This window comes from Sander vitreus, chromosome 3, assembly GCF_031162955.1.
Source record: "Sander vitreus isolate 19-12246 chromosome 3, sanVit1, whole genome shotgun sequence".
Taxonomy (NCBI): domain Eukaryota; kingdom Metazoa; phylum Chordata; class Actinopteri; order Perciformes; family Percidae; genus Sander; species Sander vitreus.
In genome coordinates, this window is record NC_135857.1 from 2641103 (window position 1) to 2658690 (window position 17588).

At 41.2% G+C, this 17588-nt stretch overlaps 2 protein-coding genes across 2 annotated transcripts in view; one reads left to right on the forward strand and one right to left on the reverse strand.

Moving 5' to 3' along the window:
• nbeab (neurobeachin b) overlaps positions 1 to 17588 on the forward strand; it is a 118642-nt gene that overhangs the window by 40288 nt on the left and 60766 nt on the right. The window contains exon 10 of the mRNA XM_078245694.1: positions 7238 to 7374. Coding sequence (XP_078101820.1) covers positions 7238 to 7374 — 137 coding nt within the window. The remainder of the gene's footprint in view (positions 1 to 7237; positions 7375 to 17588) is intronic.
• Positions 8908 to 10492, reverse strand: mab21l1 (mab-21-like 1). The gene has a single exon (XM_078245695.1). The coding sequence runs from the start codon at positions 10023 to 10025 to the stop codon at positions 8946 to 8948; it is 1080 nt and encodes a 359-aa protein (XP_078101821.1). The 5' UTR covers positions 10026 to 10492; the 3' UTR covers positions 8908 to 8945.

The window sequence follows — 17588 nt, forward strand, 5'->3', positions numbered from 1 at the left end:
TCGTAGTAATTCATGTCATAGCAGGGCACTGCAGGGCATGGCTGGCCGCAGCAGGGCACCGCAGAGCGTAGCAGGGTGTAGTGAAGCACCACTGCGACAGCTGCAACCAAGATCTTGGTGCCATCCTAATCCGAGTCCTAAGTCACTATCTATCGCCGAATGAGGTAACATGATGGTCATGGAGCCTATGGCCCACTGATGAAAGCCCTTACATTTGCAGTATTACAAATTGGATGTCTGTGGCGACATTCCCTGGAAAAATTACAAGCGGCACACAGTCAGTGGCGCGTTTTCTATCACCCAGCAGTGGTTGGTCCGCCACAGACGGTTGGCAGTAGAGCTGTAATCGGGCCTTAAAAGTTAGGCCCGACAAGGCCTGAGCCCAACAAGTACATTTTGATTGACAGCTTTTTAAAAACCCAACCCGTTTACAGCCCGACATTCAAATGTGCGCACGCACACAGCTCTTTCGCCTTTTGTCAAGAATGAGTCATTTATAAATGTTTTAACATCATTTATTCATGACTAACGGAGGCTATAGGCCACTTGGAAGTTGGAACAAAGAAATAAAATAAGTCCTCCAGAGGCCAGTCTCCGTTTCACCTCCTCAGCATCCATTTGCGTGCTAATCGAAACGTATCACCTGACCGCTCATTTACCGCACAACCCAGAGCGCAAGCCCGAGCCCGGCCCGAGCCCGTGTAAAATGATAGAAATTAAGACCGGGTCCCGTCAGGTTCAGGCAAAGATCTTCAGCTGTAGTTGGCAGAGCTAACGCATCAGACTCGCTCTTCAACACACTTGTGTGTGAAACAGTGTACCGTGAACCGACTAATGTCACACAGGCAACACTGTTTGCATCTCCTGAAGTGCGATCCAAAAACACACCGGCATTTGCGGCTTGTTGCCATAGATACCGCCAAAGACAAACGGAGATCTTGGAGATTGTAACTTTAGGTACTACAGAGCATTATTATACAATAGAAATTCTGCTGTGCTGTGACTAGTGTATCGATCACTACACTTTAATAACGCCAGAGTAAAGTGTCACTTATTGTAATCAAAGTGATCTGTGCTAAGAGACCTGATGAAACAACTCTTCTTACATAACCTCTTGATGGTACTGCTAAACACTTTAAACTACTGAGTGAAAATCTTATAAGATCAGATCAGCAATATTTAATTTCTCTGAATCAAAACCCTGCATAATAATAACACACATAATCAAACACACTTATCTCCATACATCTTTTAACATAATCAATTAACAAATGCTTGGCATGAATGGATTCTTGCTGTAGTTAGAAATTATTTTGGTGCTTCAAACTGTACAAATGTATTTTTCAGTAAATATAATCCCAATACAATCTGAAATTACTAAAACTCTCAAATCTCATGGACAAAATGTGTTTTATTTGAACTGAACCTCAAAGGACCTATAAAACAGCATATAATGTGTATTTTCCATGTTGATGTGAGCAGACAACAACTTCATTATCCTGCAGTCAGTGAACAATCATGACGAGATGAATTGTCCCTTACCAGCTGAGGATATACAAATACAATATTAAGTCTTTATTAATCTTTGATTGACTTTACCAATGTGATTATTATTAGTTGTTATGTATCCAGCTTTAAAGTGCTCATATTATGCTTTTTGTCTTTTTCCCCTTTCCCTTTATTGTCTTATATATCTTTTTTGTGCACGTTATAGGTTTACAAAGTGAAAAAGCCCAAAGTCCACCCCAAAGGGACTTACCATCTCCAACACTAAACACTGTTCACAAACTGCTCCAAACAGCTCTATTGTAGTCCAGCCTTTACTTCAGAGACAAACGTGGTCATTCTCTGCTTCTGACTGGCTAGTAGTCCTTACCTAGGTACTGTCAGGGCACGCCCTCATACTCTGCTTCTGACTGGCTAGTAGTCCTTACCTAGGTACTGTCAGGACACGCCCTCATACTCTGCTTCTGACTGGCTAGTAGTCCTTACCTAGCTACTGTCAGGACACGCCCTCATACTCTGCTTCTGACTGGCTAGTAGTCCTTACCTAGGTACTGTCAGGGCACGCCCTCATACTCTGCTTCTGACTGGCTAGTAGTCCTTACCTAGGTACTGTCAGGGCCCGCCCTCATTCTCTGCTTCTGACTGGCTAGTAGTCCTTACCTAGGTACTGAGCATGTGCGACTCCCAACAAAGATGGAACAGAAGTGAGATGCCTCACTCTGTAGCTAAAACAGAGAGCTCAACACACAGGGTGAAAAGAGGAGCTGCAGCAATGTGCAGTACAACAAAAATAGTGTTTTTTGAAAATTAAACCATGTAAACCTATTCTGATACAACTTCTAAATACAATTATGAACCTGAAAATGAGCAGAATATTTGTCTGACACAATTCAATCAATAGTGCAGCCTACTGCCAAGGCCATGGTTGCCCAAAGAGCCTGTCATTTAACACACTGTGTGTGTGAGCCAAACTATCAAGCCAACCTTCAGCTGCTTTCCAAGTAACACGCCATGGCTTTAAAAGGTAAGATATCCAGAGTTCACTTGAGCTTTGAGGGTAGATCAAAAACGCTGCACTATGTACTCGTCCACAAAGCCGTATCTTCCCTTGACACCCCATGCAAATAATTTGTGGTTTAAATAAGCAGAGTCTGGTACTGGTTTGATGCCCAAACGATACAGGTGTTTTAGTAGAATATAAAGCAATACTCATCCCCGGCAGCCAATACCAATTCCAAAACCATCTCCCATATTCCAGTGACGAGGGTAATAAAGCAGTGAAGAAGTGACGGTTTCTCCTCTAATGGTGCGAGGTCTGGGCCATTGTTGACAGTTGTCACTGGATGTGGTTTTATTTTTGGATTATTGGCTACTTCAGATGACGTAAATAAACATTCACTGATCCAACGCTGTATATACATGCTTAGCTCTTAGGCTGACATGTTGTGTTGGTTAATGATGGCTAATGTTGAGATTTCCCTATTTTCAGTGAATTTACTATCACTAGCTGGATTGTCCTAAAATACAAAATAATAAAATGAACAGGACAATTGGACAGTGTTCTCGTTTTAGTAATTGGAATTGCAATAATATTCTTATGTTATGGATTTTGTTACTAGGTTCCGCAAGTTAAATTATTCACAGTGTGCAAAGCAATGTGGTGCTTTAAAGTGTGTTTGAACTGAAGTGTCACAGATTTGATTGCATTATCCCTCCAAGTGGCATTTTTTATTTGAACAAAATGTCTTTATTAAACCAGTAGGAACAGTGCTGCCATTGAAACACATGTTAACTGTAACAAATAGGGATGCATGTATGTAATTGATTCATTCCAGGTACAAAATGTGATAGAAAAAACGTGCCCTGAGCCTCTAGATTCCCAGACACACAGCCCTGTGTACATTACCTAGTTATCACGGCTTAGTATATGAGGCTCAGGCTGAACCAGGGCACTGCTGAGCAGTGAAATCCCCTCTCTAAGATCCAACAGATGAATTTCTGAGGAGGAGGAGGCTAACCCCTCCTCTTTGTCCCAGGGCCAGCAGGCAGCCAAACACTCCATGTCTGTCAGATGAACCCTGTACCGCCCAATCAAAAGAGCAAGGCTACGGCTAAAACACAAGCAGAGTGTATTCTCCTGAGAGAACCAATAGGGACCTTGTACAAAACAGAAACGTTGAATATTTGCGATACATTTATGATGTGTGAGCTCGTTTGAAATGATGAACCAAACTTGAATGTGGACGCTTTGAGGAATAAGTGCTGGGATTTAAGAATATTATTTGTGTGTGCATGAATCAAAATTGAGTTCATGTTTTTTACCAGTAGGGGAGCTCCCTTCGACTGTAACGTTTGGGTAATGTTTCTACCAGGATGCTCTGTCTGTGTTTGGCCTGTATCTAATCTCAGGCATGAACAGCCTTAATGAGAGATCTGGGACTAGATCCTTGTCAACAACAGTGCTCCTCCTGCCAGCCTTTGGGTCAGTGCCTGCTGCTGCTGCTGCTGCTGCTGCTGCTGCCAAAGAGGCGGCGCCTGCACACAAGGGCCAAGGCAGTCGTGGTTACTGAACCTATGATTAGTTTTTCTCCCCCACAAACATTGGGAATGCTGTCAGTGCTTGCACTGGCATTACATGAGCCTTTCTGTATGGACATATTGTATCCAAAATCAGGTAAAATAAAAAATAAGATGAGCATGTGAGAGGAAAGAAGAGAGGAGTGTGAGCCTCACAAGGCATTTCTCATGTCAAGCACGTCAAGTCAAGCGAGTCTGTAGATTTGACTGTTCTGCTGGCATACCAGAATCATGTTAGTGTGGTTTAGCAGCCACAACCATTTTGCTCTGCCTTAATTTAGCCTTTCCGTATCCATTTTAGTCCCCATTCACAATACCGATTCCTTAAGTGGTGACATGTTTAGAAAAGGGTAAAAATCTCACACATTTCTGAATGTGTAATCTCAGAAACAAATGTGAGGAAGGGTGTTGCGGCCTCTTTCCCCCCCAAGTTTCTTGTTTGCAAAACCTGGAATTTCAAAATCGAAAATTTCCAGGCATGTAAAAGTCATGGAATTAGTAAAATCCTTGAAAGTTTTGGGAAAGTCATATGATGTTGTTGTTTATTGAAATTAACTGTTACAGTAATCTTCAGTGGATAACCATATTTCCAGTAGCTGTTGTACGTAACGTATCTTGAATATGTTTATCGGTGTTGTTTGCCCCCAACGGCTCTAGGATTAGGCACTGGTTATGGTTAAGGTTATGGTTATGGTTATGGTTAGGGTTAGGTGCCTTGGAGGCAGCGGTCGCAGCGCTGCCTGGAAGGAGCCGTTGGGGGCAAACAACACCATTGAGCCTTGAATATGCGTCGATGTGTGACAATGTTTTGTAAGCATTTCAGATTAACATTTTATATTTCATGGCTGTCGATCATTGAGGAAGTCATGGAAATATTTAAAAAATGTTGGCCATGAAAATGAGTGGGAACCCTGTAATTTAAATATCTACAAGTTCTTTCTTAATTCAAACAGAACATGGGTGACGTCAAAAAGAAAGTACAAACCCTGGAAATGTGTATTACTTATATTAAATAATAAACTAGAAAATAATATAAAATCACTGTATGCTGCAGCCATAATAAGTAGTCCGTAGAGCAGAATTTCTCCAGGCTTTTACATATCAATGTTATATGTTATGTTGAAAGATAAATGCTTTGAAATCAGTGGGAAGAAATTGCTTCAGTGACCCAAATGAACAACAAGGCACTGTGATACTCAGCATACATAATGGCTGCAGCTATGCACGTATATATATATGTGTGTGTGTGTGTATGTGTGTGTATCTGCTATATGTCAACATGCACATGCTTGCAGGTGAGTGATAGTGCTCAGATGTTTAAGTAACCCACTTCTCTCATTATGCAGAAATATAAACTGCAGTCCAGCGGGTGGACTGTGGGTAATAATATACCCATCTTCTCAGCAGTTCTCCCAAACTCCCACCACACCTTTTCATCACTTCATTAAATTGGCCTGTCATTTGACAAATATTTGCATTTTCATTAAAAGAAAGACCCAAGAGCGCGGTATTCCAAGCTTTGTCCTATATACAACACTCATCCTGTGTAACTTGCCCTTAATTTCATTATTCTCGTGTAAACATTTGAATGCCTATAGCCTAATTATGGAAGGATCCCTGAGGGGATTACTGCCTAATCCTCTTCCTCCCCATGAGCAATGGATGCTGTGGCTTAATGCTGCAGGCTCTTTCTCTCTGTGTAGCTCTTTCAGGGCCAGCCCTAAATGTGTTATTTTTAGGAAGAGGTGAATAGGCTTTGTAATTTAGGGCCTGGAGTGAACATAAAGACAATCTCCTCAGTAGGGAGAAATAATAATAATAATAGTTGCCTATTAATAATGATTTTACTTGTTAATGGCTTGCAATTGAAAATGTTAACGTTTTCATTTTCTCTTCTTTGATAAATAGACTACACTAAACGGTATCTGAAATGCAGTAAAACGGGTTAGTGCAAGTATTTGCTCTTGATGTGCAGCTTGTAAGCAGCGTGTAGCGCCAGCGCTGGTAGCATCAGCAGATAGGAGCACCGTAAACGGACCCGAGCAACGCTGAGGAGAAGCAGCAGCAGCAGCAGCAGCAGCTCCGGAGAGGGCGGGTTGACTGGGCAGCCTGCAAGAGCGATGAAGGGGCGCTCTGGGAGTTGAGACCGAAATCCACTTGTATTCTGTAACACTATCGGCCATATAATTGGCTGAGGAACGCAAGATTAAGATTGATGAGACATTAAAGTGGCTCTTTGGAGTTTAAGGGATCGATAAATATCCCGATTTCGAGAGCTTTCGTTTGGGAGCAGACAAACCACTGTAACTGTGCTCTACAGCGACACTGATCTGAGAACATGGAGGATGAAGCGGAGGGGGGGCAGACTGGAATAAAGATATGATCACTATCAGCTGGCAGAGTCACAGACCCACCTGAACAATTCTGGATAATTATTTGGACTTGGGAACTAGTTTTCCTACATGTCTTCATCTTTATATGAGTATTGGAGAATAAAAGAGCAGCTTTTTCCCCTGAATCCAATTATAGGCTGCTCCTTTTAAAGCAGCCCTGGATATCAGCCATGTCAATTCATATGTCAGACCTGCACTGCAAATACGGTTATGATGTTAGACCATGTGAGGGAAATAAGGAATTGTTTCATTTTATTTTATTAAAACCTTTTTATTATTATTATTATTATTATTAATAGTGGTGGTTGTTTGCGTTTAGATCTGATCCGATCACAAAGCCTTTTTTTGTTATTAGTGCATTACTGTTTAACAAACACAGATTATAGCCTACTATATTTACAGGCCAATAAAATATAAATCCACTGTATTATGCGCATAAGTGGACATGTGCAATGCAAATACAAAAAGGCGTCCAAACGTCCTTTGTCACGATGAATAATAAAGGCTAAAATAGAAATTAAGACTTTCACGGAGGTGTCATAATGCGTAATATTTGACTGAACTATAATCTTGCGTTTGATAATTCCCCAATGTTTCTAATGGCATGGTGTATACGGATGTGTGATGCAAACAGGCCGCTGGTATGTGATGGTGTCCCATGGAATCGCGTTGATCAGATTTACAGAATGAACCTCAGCCTCGCTTTATGTAACATAAATATATGTTTGGTTTTTTAGCGTGTTACTGATTGATCTCTGCAGGCCCAGTGGTCCTGAGCAGCCCGGCCCAGCTGTTGGCCCCCGTGCTGGTGGCCCGGGGGACTCTGTCCATCACCACCACTGAGATCTACTTCGAGGTGGACGAGGATGACCCAGCCTTCAGAAGGGTCGAGCCAAAGGTAAGGAACCTGCAAGCAGCCCCGGTTTAAAGCGCCTTCCGACATGTCTCACACTTAGTTGGTTTTATTTTTCACTCTAACTGGCCGACAGGTACTAAACATTTACAATGTTTTTTTTTAATAGGCCTACACAATTGTTGGTGTATAACGTAAAAGCGCGGGTTTGTAATTATGAGGTGCGCTGTGGCTCTGTCTTGCTTTTTTTTTATTATTTAATGAGGTTTTGTGCCCAGAATTTGGTTGTAAATCCCGGTTGGTTTCTATGTTGTGTGATTCAATTAGCAGCATCATGTATGCATTTTATTTGGACACATAGCCTATATGTGATGAGCATTGAGGCCTACTCCTTATGCATGTTCAACCAGCAAACTGTGTTGACAGTTTATCAAAGTTTCGCCCGCAACCTACTATATGAAAACATGATTACACGCGAATGTTTTGGGTCGTGAGTTAAGAAAAAATAAAAAGAGAGAGCAAACTGGTCGGCCGGGTTGCAGAATGTTTAAAATGTATGTTGTGTATGGTAATTATTCCTTCCTATTTCCATATTTTCTTATTTAAGGTGTCATACTTAATAAAACACCTACAATATCCAGAGACCCCGGAACTAAAGATGCCATATTATTATTATTATTATATTTATTATTATTATTATTATTATTATCATTAGGCCTACTGTCAAAAACACATTTAAGAAAACCATAATGGGACACAAATATAAAACAGCTCGTTTTATTAGCTCTTTAAATTAGATCAAAGACAGAAATAAAAAAATCAGATCACAGATGTTATAATCCAGTGTATTTCAAGTGCATTTTTTTCAATTAAACTGTAATATATATATATATATACTATATATATGTTATCATTTTCATTTTTTTTTTAATCATGTCGGCCTAAAGCATGGTAGAGATAAACAACAACCAAAACATGTTTGAGTACTTTAAATAATAATTCAAGTAAATTGATGGAATGTTTTCAATGTAGCAAACGTCGTATACGCCTATCAAAATGTAAACTTTCAAAAAATTAGACAATGTCCACTGAAACAGATGAACTACCACCGATGCAAGTATAAATTAATAACGTTTCTATAAAGAAAAAGTTCAGAAGTAGATTTAAACAGGTGGATCCTATTTACGTGTCACAGAACAACATTCACAATTCCAGACCACTCGAATCACAATCTATGAATGTATTTACAGTATAAAATGTACAGATGTGTTTTAGTTTGTTCTCCAAAGTTTGTCACGGGGGCTTTATTTTAAAGCATTTAAGGAAATGTAGGATTTAGGCAACCGTGTGGCACGGAGAGGAAGCCTCCTGGATTAATGGGAGCCAATCATTTCAACTGTCTCCTAAACATTAACACCGCCGAAAGGTGCACGGGGATAATGGCAAACTAAACTGTTGAAACAGGCTCGGCTGAAATATTTTCAACAGAAGAGGACAGTCACATTTCACCAGACTTTGCAAATTGATTGGCAATCTTTTTCCTGTCCGTTTATGAGCTCCTTAGGCCTCTATGCCATCTAAGACGAGGTGAACTAACATATTTATTTATTTTTACCTCAGAGTTTCTCCAAGCTTTTGGGGTTGGTCAGTATTTCTCTTGCCAGTCGCCAAGTCTGTTTGGCTGCATTTTCTAGAGCAGAGTGAGGTTTTCCTTGAAACAGGTCTAAATTAGGCAGGAAATAATGCGGGCACCTTCTGCACTGCAAACATGAAATCAGCTGCAATAGTATCCCGTTCAGGCGGTCGCCGAGGCAGTTCTCATCCCAGTCCGACTCCCTGGGATGCTTCTCACACTCGTAGGAAACCAAAGTTTTCATGTGGTAGTTGTTGAGGGGTTGTCCGGGCAGTTCCAGGTGACGGTCGCGCAACGCTTTGAGGACCGACAAGCATTTCTTCCTGCATCCGCCCAGGATGAGACGGTTCTCGGCCTCGGCGAACTGCAAGACCCAGGCGTCGCTCTCCGCGGAGCTCTGCTTGCCGTTCAAGGAGTAGCACTCTTTGGATAAAAGATTGAAACCTTCCGCTTTGACTTCTGCCACTCGGTTAGGTCCCGGCCATGGGATGTGAGGGAGAGGCCAGTGCGCGGCGCTTCGTGGCCAGATCCCAGTGCATTTGAAAGCCGGCGTGATTTGCACCACATATCTGTCTCTAATGCGCAGCTTCACCTCACTCGTGTCAGCGACCATTTTGACAACATCTCTGTAGCTGCATTTATCCACTGCCTGCGCCACCAGGGTCTGGAATCTTGAGCGGATCTTGCGCGCCGAGAGGTACCCGGAGGCTGTGATGAATTCAACCCAGAGAGACATGCTTCTCTTGCGGCCGTCGCTGAGCTTGAGCACGGCGCAGCCCGGGAGAGATCCGTCGTCCACAAAGTTGAACACTCCCATCTGGTTGAGATAGAGCACGACCTCGAACTCGGTGGGCGAGATGACCTCCAGTCCCTCGAAACGGTTATCCATCTCGCTGAGAGAGCTGATGAAGCGGGGCTCCTGCACCTCGACCTCCTTCAGGACATCCGACACCACCTTGCACACCTCCCGGATGGTCTTGGAGATGGCTGCCTTTCGAGACTGACATTTCTCGTTGTAGTATTTGTTGAGGTGGTACACCAACTTTGCCTGGGCGGCTATCATATTAGGGCAGAGATCCGGGTTGTACACCGGAGTCTCGCAGTAAGCCGAGGGATCCAACGCGGCTGTTTGTACGGGAGCCAATTTTAGAGAAGAAAGAAAGCTATTTAAAAAGAAAAAAAAAAAAGTCTATTTATAAGACACCTATTCAAAGCGGCGCTCGGTGCACATATGCGTTATAATCATAACATTCACTGCTGTTGTAGCGTAAACTGCATTGAAGTGCACGGAGCAAGTCCTCGAAATGATCAGAATGGCCTGCTGCTTAAAAGTCCATTTCAACCTTGTGATGTTCGAAGAAAAACAGCCTTTTGGTTTTTCTCTGACCACTGTGCCAGTTTAGGAGTCTGCGTAATTGCGCAGAGTGGAGTGTGCCCTCCTGACGCAGGCGCCCGGTGTTGCTGTGTTTTACAACAGGAGACACACACACTCTTTATTATAAGGGAGGAGTTGGATCCAAGATGTCCAATCGCTGTCCGATGCGTCACCGCTTCCCAGTTTATCGAAAACAAATTCATCCCCGGGTGTTATATACAAGTAGAAAGTACAGGTAGTAGTAGTATATCGAGGAGCGGAAGTACACCTACGCATTTGAAGAGAAGGAAAAAAAGAGCAATTTCACTGCGTTACTTTGCTTTTTCTTGGAATCTATCTGCTGCTTTTGTAGTCCGCTATATTCAATCATAAATGAAACAGTAGGTGGATTTAGAGTTGTTAAAGTATTTATGTTTTCGGATAATAAAACTCTGAAATTTGCCGTATTTAAATATTGTCTTTTTCTCCAGTGGACCGGATCTAATTTCTTCATACGGCGCATCAGATTAATTTACATTAGAATTGAGTAATTTAGGGAGTTTAAAAAAAAAAAAAAAGATATAATTGTAATTTATAAATTAGGATGGCCTATTTGTGCTTTTTGAAGCCATATATTAATAAAATCATGAGGCAGTTTATTAATTAGAGCTCTCAGGATTAGTTCAATTCGGTGGACAGCCTGGTGAGGTAGCGCGCTTATTTCTGAAAGATGAAAAAGTGACCGCGCTATTTATATTTAGCATTTTGATTATATTTGACACATTCATTATCGTGGATGTGATGCATAAGAGAGTTTATACCTGGAGTTCACATCAGGACCTTGTGTTACCATGCAGATAGTTTTGCTCTTTTCCTGCGCGGCAACTCCTGTAATGTGTTGTGCAATAATTCCACACCCAGTATTTTACAGTCATTGAATTAATGCATAATGTAAGAATAAAAAAATAGAAGTTGTAATCCTAATGTACTTTTCTTTCTTACGTTGCTCAAAAATGAAATGCACACTGACCTATATACTAAACTATATATTGCAATGTTTGATGTGGGTTCATCTCCTAAAAGAAAAAAGAATGTGTAAAAAAAGAAAAGAAAAGTGAATTGTTTTCTAATTGTTAGATTATATTGAAAATGCTTGTATTATTGAATTCATGTTTTTGTTTTCATAAATGTCAACAATCAGCAATCCAAATTCATTATTAAATTTGAATAAATAATATAGAATTCTACAAGCTGTTTCTTATCATTTTTTTTTTTTCTTGAACAAGATAAAGATAGCAGCAACAAAACAACAATAGCATGAGAAAGCTTGTTTGTATTTGAAAAAAAAAGCTACATAAAAAGCATTAATTGCTAATAATTCTAACAATTAAGATTGGCATGGCTGACCGTTTTATGTAAAGTCCCAGTGTGTCGTTGTTAGGTACAGCGAGGTCTGATACAGACAGTGCTTCACAATAAAGACATCTTGCATCTACACTAAACCCTCTCTGGCTCTCATCATTGCACTGGCACTCCGTCTCACAAGGTACAGTGCATGCTTTGAAGAGGACTTCAAAAAGATAATGCTGCACGGATCAGATAAAGAACACAAAGGCATTTACACTCATCTCTGCTCTAGTCAGAACTGCATACGACCAGACATTATGAGGGCAAACCGGCGCTCGTCAGTTCTGACTCACTACATGGATGCGGCTGAGCGGGAGGCGGAGTGTGCGGGAAGGACCCTGATAGATAGGTGACTCCCATTATCATCACATCCTGTCACGGACACACTGCCAGTGATAATTCCACATTGTTACCAGGCAGAAATTACAGATATGGAGTAGCATCTTTTTTTTTTTGTTACTCTAATTATGGGACATGATAGAGGTGTATATATAAAGGTTCATTCTGAGAATAAATAATACGATTATATTCTGGTTATCACATTTAGGTCTAAATAAATTTCCCATCCAAAAATATATCTTCTCATTGACATATTTCTGGAGGATATGGAGGACATTATGGAAGGTTTTCATGTGGTGAGAGGTAGCTAAAAGCCTCTTGCCCTCTCAGGCTTTGATAGTCTCTCTCCCACTGTCTGTGGCCCAGCAGGTACTTGGCTTTTATTGAAACCAGACTAGTTTCACTTTCCAGGCTATCTTGCTCTGAGTCAGATACCTCAGAATCCAGTTGCACCTCTTGAGTTTGTGCTCCGGCCTTTGGCCATCCATATGCGTGATAGAAGAGGGGGGGGGGGGATTTCATTGAGATTATCACCTCTTAATCTAAAGCATGTGGCTGCACAGATCTCACTGTAACTCAACCTGCTCTGCAGTCCCAAGACTCGAGCAGTTGTCAGGTCTAGCCTAACAATCAAATCTTCTTATCCATATCTTTACCATTACAACATTGCAAGCTTTGTTGCTTCATTGGCTATCACGCTAGGCTACTAGAGGCCCTCCAGTGTGATATATGGGGCTGTGATTCCAGTACAGGCCTATTTCTGACCCAGCAAAATGCATGCACGATTGTGTACATCAATACAATGCTTTCTACTTCCGCTAATTTTGCACGAGCATGTGACCCTGTTTTGAAGGCCTCTTTGTTTCCAGAGCATGCCTCTACACTTATTCATTTTTTCTCCTCCATTTTTCTTTTTCCTTTCTTCTAGCAAGACTGATCGTCCTGTTAACATGGCCGGGCATAAGGTCAATGGTGCTTGTCTGATGGCTGAAATTGCCCTTTGATGACACCACTCGTGCTTTGAGTGACTTGAAATGATATTCTACTGATTGTAGCCAAAGTCATTAAATGTATGTTGCTTTATTTTATGGTTCATCCTCCAGTCTTTATGCAGTATTTATACACATGAATTAGTAATATAGATTTAACTAACCCGTATGTGTTCATATACAAATAATCGGAGTGAAATTATTTTTATTGTATGTACAAAACAGTATGTAAGCATTTCATGAAAAATAATAATATTTTGCTCGGGGGGGGGATGAAAAACCTATTCTCTACAAACATGAATGTTTATTGGCTATTTTGACCAACACAATCCTGTTTGGCTCTGGCTTTAACTTTACATATTCGAAACAAAATGTTTTACAATAACATTTATGCATGCTAAGTTTCAATTTCCTGTATTATCTAATGACTATAAACTAAATAGTCAATGGCGGTTATATAAGTATAGCATTTAGCTGATCTTAAGCTGGATCAAGACCTTTATGACCAGCAATCCTCTGACTGGTATCATATCATAATTATGGATGACGTTTTATTTTTTTTTAATAATCCTATTACACGAGAACAAATGAGGTCTGCCATATGCTTTTTCATTACATTTGTGGGGTCATATAGTTTTGAAAAAGAGACTCTCAAGCCATGTCCCATACAAAAGGGAGTTTACCAGCTAGCTGCCTACTAATATGCAGATTAGTCAAAGTGGACTTAATAGGATGACATATTTCTATATAAATCAGATTAAAAGCAGTGACACTTCAGAGAAGTGACATCGACACTAGCTGTCAAACTGTGAGAAATAATATACTTTAATCTCATGGGAGACCCACTCACTTTGACACATTTCCTATAATTTTATTTGTCACAAAATGAAATTGTCATTGGGATTTTTAATAACGGAAGATTATTATTCCAAGCAATATGGTGTCTCTGTAGGAGGCCAGTTAATTTTTGGGCCCGGAGCCTCACTGAGGACCCCCTTTGGATTGTGTCCCTTCATTTGTTTTATTCTCCTTCGGTGAAGTCAGGAAGCTGGACCATATAGCCAGAGGCTCTCAGAGAGCCTCTAGTGATCAACTCAACAGGCTCTGTTCACTATGAACCATATTTATAACACACACACACACACACACACACACACACACACACACACAGAAAACACCAAACTTATCAGCATGAAGGAAATTTTGAGAAAACCGAGAGATGGAGAAAAGTGTGAATTATAAAACTTAATTGATTGTCTCAGCTTCATTTGGCCCTTCCCCCCCCCCCCCCCCCCTGCAATATGGTACGCTTGTCAGCCTTCGTGATAAATTACATGCATGTATTTGCATGAATTTAGCATGAATACAATTCAGTTTTGTTTGCCAAAATAACGATCCAGAAAATGCCTGGTTTGCTTCACAAAAGGAAAATACAGGCTTACATTGTGTTCAGTGCCCTTTTTTATTATTATTCCTGCACAGGTTATGCAGTTGGCAGTTGAGTGCAGAGAAAGTGCTGGTGCAGTGCTTTCCACTGGTTTTATAAGCACACGGTCTAGCGTTGTATTCTGTTGTACATGACAATGCTGAACATGGGGTGTGTTAGAGACTGGAGCAGGACTGTGGCTTTATTGGTTTATTATCTTTATTCATCATGTTTTTTGCAAATTGGTAGGGCCGAGATTGTTCTCAAAGAATTGATTTGTAAAATACAGTTCCCTGTTCATTTTCTTTTATTTATCAAAGAAAACTACATGCCTGACTTTCATCATTGTCAGTCGTAAAAAGGCAACCATTCAGCAGCAGCAGTGTGATTAATCTTAATGTCTGCGAGATGTCTACCATCTAAAGGTGGGCGCTGTAATCATCTGCCCACTGACCCTGTGATGCTCGTCCACAGTCCTCTTTGCAGCCCCTGTGTCTTATAAGTAATTTCAAATCTCCGATGAACTGAACTCAGTTCTCTCCCTCTTATCATGTGATCTCAGAACATCAAAGCACAAAAGGAATGGAAGAACTGGTGGCATATTCTAGGTTTGGGGCTGTTGGTAATCAAGTGCTGCCGGTGAGCCCTGTGATGAAATTAGGCAATGTTGCTTAAATAAGGGATGAAGGGTTCATAATTGCCAGTCCTACAGATCTGAGGTGCCGGGTGCCAACTGTCAGGGCCAGGCTAATGATGACAAATGTCTCTCTATGCAGATCAGTGAGGGTGTGCAGCTGAGAAAGAACAAGAAAAAAGAAAAATGCAGAGGGCCTAATAAGAGAGAGCCTGTGCGCACATATTTAATGACCTACATGGAACCACACCTCCCTAACTGATGGGCTGCCTGCGAAAGAACTAAAGCTTCATGTTGCTACCATAAAATGGAGGAGTCCCCTACAGTACCTGGGACTGATTTTAATAGTCATTAATCTCTGTGACTACTAAGAATCATTACTATCTGCTGCTTTAACCGATACAGTGAACACAAAAAATAGAAACTATAATAACATTTGCCTGCAAGCTTGTCAAGTAGATTTAATAATAACAAATGTGTCATGTTGGAAAAGTTAGCTCTATATTTAGCCAAACAATCCATCAACTCGAGTGTAGAGGACATGTAAGCATGGATCAACATCGTCCTTTTGTGTACAGCAGTTTTCTTCATTAGCTTTTCTTAGTTGATGTTTTGGTCATTATTCTCCAAAGGTGGCAAAGTTTTGTAAAAAGAGAAATGGTTTGTTACACTCTGGCACATTTGCAAAATGGTGGTTTGTTAACTGGCTAAACTGTTGTTGGTTAACAGGGCTTTAAAAAAAGTGTTTGTGTCTTAAAAGTAGGCTTGATTTTAACCTCCTTTGTAGAAAAGAGCCATAAATCTGATTTCAGTTACTGTGACGTAAGGCTCACGCTAATAAAAGAGCAAACCCAGAGTGTTGCATGGCCAGATTTCCCCAATTTGTTGCATGAATGGCTTTTGAAAGGGGTCCCTCTTTGTACAAAGGGAGTCTCGTCTTTGTTTGGTTTCGCCCCATCTGTGTCATCTGGTGGTCTGTGCAAGAGGGTGGTGTCTCGGGGTGCTCCCCAGCGGCGATGCCAGTTGTTTTATGGACTCGATGGAGTGGTGCTGGGAGTTCATAAGTTGGCTGGCCCATTGTGTGCTGAGCCCAGCTGACACGTGTGAATTGACTCCAGCATATTGACAGATCATTTCCATTAATGAATCGGAGGAGTCTGCCTTGTTTCACTCTGTGATTTATGCCCTTGCTTCATCATCCTCTGAGCTCAAGGTTAACTAACAGCCCCCCTGAAAGACTCAACCCCAAATTGCATGGATGAAGCCAGTTTGCCTTATTCAGTAGTTTTATGCATGGATGGATATCCTTTAAGTGATATTTATGCATTTTATATCTTATATTTCAAGTGAACTTATCTATATATAACCCAAAATGACAAGTTTCTCTCAGAAGATTTTACAATTTGTACAACATATGCCATCCTCTATCCCTATACTCTCTCAGAGTTGTATATCTGATATTTACATACAATATAATAGCATCTGGGTTAAGTTATTGTTACCTAGAAATTGTTTCTGAATGTAATTCTGCGCATTAAAACTGCCTACAAGGAATAACAGTCGGTTATTAACAAGCCACCTTTGACAACTGCAGTAAGTTTACATTTATCACCCATCCTTAGCGGATGGGTGGCCACCCTGGCTGTTTCTTGATTTGATATTGAGCTGCTTTTGTTTGTAACCGCTGGTGTCTCATCAGCTCGGCCCTGATCCTCCATGGCGACCATCCAGTTTGTTCAAAGCAACAGCCACACAGTGCTGATAGCGCTGGCCTCAGCCTGGCCTGTCACCCCCACCACTGCTGCCACATGGAAGGCACATTTGCTCGCCACCATTTTATGCCGCTGTCACCCTCCCTTCAAGAGCGAGGGGAAAGTGGGGAGGTGAAAAGGAAAGCAGGGAAAGAGGGAGGCTCACCCTGAGCGGATGCTAGACAAAGATGGCAGCAGAGACATTTTGTCTACTTTCATTAGTTCTGGTGGGGGTGAGCTGTGCTGAATATTAGCCTGTTACTGGCAAAGCCACACATTGTGAGCACAGACGGAAAGCATGTCACAATCAAATCTAGCCCACCTCATTTCCATCTTCCTCACTGAAAAAGTGGGACATATGGGGCAGGATGCCAATTGCTTATTTTATATGGTAATTAACATCCCTCAAACCGTGTTATATGGTAGGTGTGTCTCAACCGTGACAAAGTTTATCTCACAAATTTACATATATATTTCTAGTTAGGTAAGATATTTTAAGATCCTAACAGACTAGGCTTATGTGCTGTATGTCATCAAGAAATGAATGAACTTTGCTGGCCTTCACTCATGTGTAATAGTTTTGTTGCGACAGTGTCACATTCAGCTAACCTCAGAACCATCCTGAATCAGTGCTGTCATTTCCTCGAGTATCTACTATCTGGTATCTGTCAGCTTAAATTGGGACCCTACCTAAACCCATCCACACACTGTGTGTGTGTGTGTGTG